The sequence below is a fragment of the Capsicum annuum genome, chromosome 5 (genome assembly GCF_002878395.1).
Source record: "Capsicum annuum cultivar UCD-10X-F1 chromosome 5, UCD10Xv1.1, whole genome shotgun sequence".
Lineage (NCBI taxonomy): Eukaryota > Viridiplantae > Streptophyta > Magnoliopsida > Solanales > Solanaceae > Capsicum > Capsicum annuum.
In genome coordinates, this window is record NC_061115.1 from 156,435,344 (window position 1) to 156,442,205 (window position 6,862).

The following is a 6,862-nucleotide window of genomic DNA, read 5'->3' on the forward strand; positions in this document are numbered from 1 at the left end:
CTTCTTGTTAGTATACTAATATATAGAGGATTAGGTCAATCCCAAATCCCCCATCATTATAATGGCAATAAGTTGAAAAGTTTATCAACATTTCGTTAAGGTAACCGAAAACACATCATATTACCAGCAAGCTTGAAGAAAATTTTCTATTGGCAAAATCCAAACAATTGCTTTCAAGATTACCAGCAAGCATGATGAGTTATATAGCTTGATTTAACAAAGATCGACCAAGATGTAATTCTTCTTATTTTTAGAATAGTTAGAAAAAATTTCAAGTGAAAAATGCCAAAGATGGAAAGGAAAATACTCATTCCGTGTTTTTACCAGTGTTTTCTACATCAAAAAATAAGACGCTACACCAATGTTTTATCTTTCTCATACAATAGAGACTCGCGATAAGCATAACATTTACAAGATCAACACATATCGCACAAAAGCTCCCTCGAGAAAGAGTAAAGGTATCCATTCATTTATCTGTAAAATTTTAACCTAGAAGTTACATCATCTTGACTCGTTTACTGTTTGAAACAGAGCTCCGAATCCCTCTGCCTGTTACAGAATATGGAGCTGCTGCTGATCGAACAGAAGGAGACTTGTCAATGTATGCATACCTTTCATTACAATTCCAGTATAAAATCACCCGGTTAGTGCAAGCATGTGACCAGCTGTCTCCTGTTTAGCATGAGTTGTTCAGAAGCTAATACGGACAATGTTCAATAAAATAAGATCACCATCTTTGTTTTTTCAAACTTTTTGAAAAAGACAAAAATTTTCTTCAAGAATGTTGTGGGTTCGGGGTCAAGATCAGACATATGGCAGGTACATATCATTCCAAGTTACTATATCATCAAAACAGAGGCTTTGTAGTTACCTAATGCAAGAGCTAATTGATATTGACCATCTGTATACTTGGTGGTAACTTGATTCAAGAGGATAACCTACACAATTGAATCAAACGTCAATGAATTGTTGTAATGGAATGAAACTAGCAAAAAGCGTACAGAAAGAAATCACTCAGGAAAAAAAGTTATCCTTACTGCCAAAGTAAATTTCTTTGCGAGCTTCATCAACTTTAAGGCCATTCCACCCAGTAGTCGGGTTCTAAGGGCCATGTCATCAAAATCTTGACGGAAATGGAATGTGACGCTATCAATAATCACAACCTTAACCTATTAAAAAGGTAAGTTTCAGAATTTACATGTTTTCGTAAAGCAAATGAATATTTAAAATGAAAGGGTTAATCCACCCACATCTTTATGCTCTGAGATGAACTTTTCCAAGTAATTTACAACAGCAATTTGCTCAGTGTAACTACAAACGCGAAAATAGAAAATGTTCTCAAGGAAATCCTTTGGCTGCATATTAACTTGACAAGCTTGTAAATCCCTCTTTAAAAATCCATGATATTCGCGCATATCCTCGAAACAAGCTTCAGCAATTTGTAAAGCACGCTCCACCATGAAGCTGCCTTCTGTATCTACAAAATGCATATAATGCCAAGTGCTTGAATGGTTTTAAAAAGAGAACAGCTATAATTGGTGTAAGACAACAATAACAACATACCCAGTTAATCCCACAAGTGAGGTGGTCTGGGGAAGGTGTAGTGAACGCTGACCTTACCCCTACCTCGTGGGGGTAGAGAGGCTGTTTCCACACATCAGCTCAAGTGCAACAAATCAAAGTAGTTGTGAAAAAGGAAATATGGCAATGGAGAAAACAAGTCATTAATACGGAAAGCAGTACAGGGCATCCAGGACAACAACGAAATAATGTGGTAACTGAAACACAAAAGACATCATATGATAACAACTATCAAAAGCAAGAAACGTCATGTATCTATAATTGATGCAAGACATGAAGAAAAGACAACTCAGTCAGTACGTACCTATATATATTGCCTTGCCTTGAAGACCACCATAATCCATGGGAATTTGAACGTTCACTGCGAGCTGTATCCTGAATTTTGGAAGTGTCTTAACCACTAGAAACAAAATGAAGCCATTTCTACTACACAGGAAGTACATGTCATAACGGTTACCCAAGTTGAGTTTTTCCAATTCCTGGCACCCCACCTGAAACAACCAGAATATAATTCATCTTAACTTGAAGAAAACTGCAAACATGTTTGTTTTAGAAATGCCAATAAGCAAGAGTGAACACCTTCTGATATCGTTAGTAATGGGAAGCATATGTAAAGGTAACATCACTAACCAATTTCAGTAACCTCTTTGCAACTTATACCCCCACCCAAGATGTCATCCAACTCTGAACAGGATGTTGTGATACGTCCAAGTGATTCCTCCTCGTTTAGCATTTCCCAGGCACTCTGTGCTCCTAGCCAAGAAATGCATAACTAAATATGATTCCTATTTGCAAAATAATCAAAGCAGAAAAATGATACTACATGCTACTGTCAACAAGCCACACTGAAACAAACTTAATTGATTGAACAAATGACTTCATAATTGTAAAATACTATAAGTATTATCTACATGACTTCTGACAGACAAACCATCAAGTATTCAAAAATTTGGAAAGGAGAGGAATAGTAGCAATAACATACCATTGACAATAGAGCTAGTTCCATTAGATCTTTCAGATCCCCTCCTTTGTGATGCAACTCTCAAAATCTCGAGCGCCTCATTTTCTGAAATCTTTAGATCTATAGCAGAAAAAGTAAAAAGATATATGAAATGTTATGTATGCAAAAGAACATTAATTAGGAATAACATTAATGTCACTCGATAAACAAAATTTAATCTGCTACTATAATTTCCCATCACACTTATCAAAATCTAGAACTGAAAGAAAATGCAAGTCACACAAATTTAAGCATTTTATTTATAGCTCCAAGTCAATTTAAGCATTTTATTTATAGCTCCAAGTCTATCCTATCCTAATTATCCTCAAATATGAGTTCCCCTTACATCCACGGACAAAGCCACTACAGAATCCACTAACTTTGACTCAAACTCTATATTGTATTAAAAGCATAATATATAAACCGACATTCAAATTTGGCCTCAATTTGAAAGTAAGCAGTCCAACTTAGAGAGTACACATCTAAATACCTCGATTTGGTCTCAACACACAGACGTGACACATATATTTTGAAAGTGTGTAGATGATAAATTTTGTAAGCTGGAGTGTTGAGACAGTGGAAATGAGTTGAGGTGTCTGGATGTGCACACTCAAAGCTGGAGTATTTAGTTGCCAATTGTGGCCACGTTGAAGTTTCTATTTATGTATTATGCCTAAGAAATTTTTATATCCAAACAACAACAACATACCCCTTGTAATCTAATCTCACAAAGTGGGACCTACGGAGGGATGACTTTACTTAGACTTTATCCTTACCCATAGGTAGAGAGGGAGTTTCCATAGACGATCGGCTCAAGATAGGGGCAGAGCTAGCTTGGACCTGATGAACCCCTTCCGCAGAAAATTACATTATTTATACGTGGTTAAAATTATTTTTTAAGATATATATAATAGATGTTGAACCCCTTCGATTAATTTTGTGTTTACATTTTCAAATTTTAAACTCCTTTATTGAAAATGCCAGCTCTGCAACTATATCCAGAACCCAATAAATAAAAGTAGTAATAATTCAAAACCCATAAACTAAAATTCTGGCTCCACCTCTCCTTTCATCTTTGGTTCAGTTAACCTTTCCCAGTAAAAACGAATTGCACATTTCCAACGGAAGACTAAAAGCTTTTCTAGCATCATACAAGTTGGAGCTCAAAATCTGAGTCAGGCACCTTAACTGGTGATCAAATTGAAAATTAATTCAACAAATGAAAACTAGATTCTCCTCAATTCCACTTGTAAAAGTCCAATTGAAAGCACCCCTCTTTCAATACACATTTTCTTTTATAATCGTGGTCACACACATGAACTAAATCCACAGGACAGGTGGGACCTTCTGTTTTTGTTTGAATTTGGTTCTCAACCAAATTCATTAACCACTAGGCCACCCACTTCCACTATGCGAAACAAATAAACTAACCATTTTATTAAACAATCACATTGAGAGAAGTAATTAACAAAATGGATAGAGAGAAGAAGGATAGATACCGCGAGCAATATCGGAGGGAGAGACGGAAAAGAGAAAAGAAAGACAAGTGTAACCACCGGAAATCAGCTTCCCTCTCAGCGAAGCCGATATCGGAAGACTTGATATTTCCATTTCCACTCTCTGCATTTCAGGGTTTTCCTGCCTCTCCCTCCCTCCTCAATATTATTAGCCTTCAAAAAGTTTTTTGATGTCATGAAATATAAAATAACAATAATAAGAATAAATAGAGAAGAGAGGGCTTCTTTATTTTGTTTGAAGGATGAGAGACATATATTGATTATATGATAAATAAAATTTCTTTATTTATAGAAAAAAATATTTTTAATTTTTAACTAAGTTTTAGAAAAAAATACTTTTAATTTTTAATTAAAATACATATGCTTTAAATCTTGATAGATATCAACTTGATCTTATTAAATCTTGATAGATATTTCCTATAATGTAAATATATTTATAACATTCCTCCTTGAATGTCTAGATAGATAATGTGCATCGTTAAAATCTTACTAGAAAAAATTCAGTGAAAAAGAAAATCTAGTGAAAGAAAAAAAGTACACATCTCTAACAATATGCATATATGTTGCCTCATTAAAAACCTTACAAGAAGAATTCATTGGGATAAAACCTCGTAAGGAAAAAAGAATACAACGCGTATTAACTCCCCTAGTGAGAACATCCTTGAACTTTTGCATCCCAATCTTCTTAAAAGTTGCAGTTGAAGAAGACTTGGTGAATAAATAAGCGACCTTGTCACTTGAACGAATATGTTGTATGTTAATATCACCATTCTTTTGGAGATCACGTGTATAGAAAAGCTTTGACGAAATATTTTTCAGGGAACTTTATCACATTTCAAACCATATTTTTCAGGAATGAGATATATCGTGAACCTCAACCATACACACTGTTGGTTTACTTCATGAATAGCTATAATCTCGCATGGTTCGATGAGATGGCTATGGTAGACTGCTTTGTATATCTCCAAGATATGGCAGTATTTTCATATGTGAACACATTACATGTTTAAGACCGAGATTTATGCGAGTTAGATGAGTACCCAACATCAGCATGACCAATAAGATCGGGACTGCAATCTTTAGAATAAAATAAGTCTATGTATCTTATCCCATTTCAATGTCTCCTAGTAGGAGTAGAAATATACCTTGCTAGTATATTAACCGAAAAGGCTATAGGCCTTGTAGTATTTGTAAGGTACAGGAGTGCATCAATTGCACTAAGACATGGTACTTCATAACCAATCCAATTCGATATATTTCTAATTTCAGCAATTAATCTATTTTTTTTTTTTGAAAACTCTCCAAGAGTTCGAATGATTTTCAAGCTATAAGCTTATACAATATAAGGATTATAAATAAGTTTCCCAAAAACTTTTATATGCTTCAAGCATTTTGAATCCTTAAAAGTTTTTCACATAAGTTTTGTCAAGTGACAATATTCAACATTTCATGAGTGACATCTTCAAGTGTCTGGATTGCAAATCAAATAAATTTTACGCTTACCAAAATACATCCTTTGATGTCACTTGATAATGTTTCTACGTCAGCATGCTTAAATAAACGTAGAATTCAAATCCTCGTAATCTTTCACAATATTACGCCAATATTGTATCAAAGATATCGTCGATGATCTATCATTTTATATCGGTTCACAATGTAACATAATATTTTGAGATCTCATCACTTCATTATTTTCAGGTACCCGAACATTTCATAAGGTTTTATGAAGTGTTATGTCGTAGACTGTTCAAAATCATATTGCCTTCTTAATATGATTATTTGCTCCTTATCTTTTTTAAGGATTATTTCATTTGAAATCGATTGGTATACCACGCTTCACGCATACATAGACTTTATCCTTTAGGAACACAAAATAGGAGCACTTGCAGCTTAATAGGAGATGCTTTCGGCATTTGACTTGAATTATCTTTTGAATGAGGATCCGATTATAATTCCTAACATATTTCATAGTTGCTTATAATCTCCCCCTTATGTTAGGAAAGCTAACATACATCCTTCGTCTTCTTTGATGGATCCATCTTTGTGCATCATGGTACATTCATTAATCGTATACCGCACATCAAAACTATTAGATGGAATAGTTGGTTCCCGATCTTGAACCAATTGAGAGAGAAGAAATAATCATAATTTATTGGTCTAATGCATACAAGTGCTATTGTATGCAACATATCATATTTCATACTAATATATGAAACTTTGTTCTCATTAGTAATGATTCAGCTATTTATGAAAGGCATTCAATGCTAAACCATCATCATCAAGATGAATTGTCTCAATTACACAATCTGAAAATTATGCTCAATTTATATTGAGCAAGTAACTTTATGATGTCCAACGTAGGTTGACAATGAATGTACATGTGATTATCTTATTGATGCATCTTTTCAACATATCACGTGATAGGTGAACGGACCCATATTTACCTTTTATATTTTTCAAATTTTGAGGGATCAAATCCCAACATTAGTTGGTCCAACCAACTTATCATGAGAACAAGTGACATAAACAATTCTCGAAGAATCTTCTAGTTCTTCAATACATGTTTAATACTCAATATGCACATCTTTGAGATGTCACAATCGTTCATATCAATTTATGAACTTTTATTCTAGTAAACTCCAAATTTATTATGACATGTACTTTTTTCTTTAGTAAATTTCAGATTTACTATTACATAAATAAATTTCAGATTTACTACTTTAGAAGTAGATTTCAGAATAACTCTTCTCAATTATTCTGCCTC

At 33.9% G+C, this 6,862-nt stretch overlaps 1 protein-coding gene across 3 annotated transcripts; it reads right to left on the reverse strand.

Annotated features, from left to right (window-relative positions):
• Window positions 1-292: 292 nt before the first annotated feature.
• LOC107870689 (DNA repair protein RAD51 homolog 3) lies at window positions 293-4,275 on the reverse strand. 3 transcript variants are annotated; one of them, XM_016717289.2, is made up of 9 exons: window positions 4,081-4,275; window positions 2,564-2,662; window positions 2,212-2,334; window positions 2,039-2,072; window positions 1,886-1,956; window positions 1,251-1,477; window positions 1,038-1,169; window positions 872-938; window positions 293-672 (listed from the first exon to the last, which is right to left on the reverse strand). In XM_016717289.2, the coding sequence occupies exons 1-9, from the start codon at window positions 4,205-4,207 to the stop codon at window positions 497-499; spliced, it is 1,056 nt and encodes a 351-aa protein (XP_016572775.1). In that variant the 5' UTR covers window positions 4,208-4,275; the 3' UTR covers window positions 293-496. The 3 variants fall into 3 exon arrangements, with proteins under 3 accessions (XP_016572775.1, XP_016572776.1, XP_047269171.1); XM_016717290.2 differs by having other exon boundaries at window positions 2,212-2,326; window positions 4,081-4,220; XM_047413215.1 differs by having other exon boundaries at window positions 2,212-2,353; window positions 4,081-4,220.
• Between the last annotated feature and the right edge of the window lie 2,587 nt (window positions 4,276-6,862).

Coding starts and splice junctions, on each gene's coding strand:
- LOC107870689 (XM_016717289.2), bottom strand. CDS start 4,207: ATGCAGAGAGTGGAAATGGAAATATCAAGTCTTCCGATATCGGCTTCG. Junction 2,663..4,080: donor TCCCTCCGATATTGCTCGCG/GTATCTATCCTT, acceptor TTTCTGCTATAG/ATCTAAAGATTTCAGAAAAT. Junction 673..871: donor TCAATTAGCTCTTGCATTAG/GTAACTACAAAG, acceptor CATGCTAAACAG/GAGACAGCTGGTCACATGCT.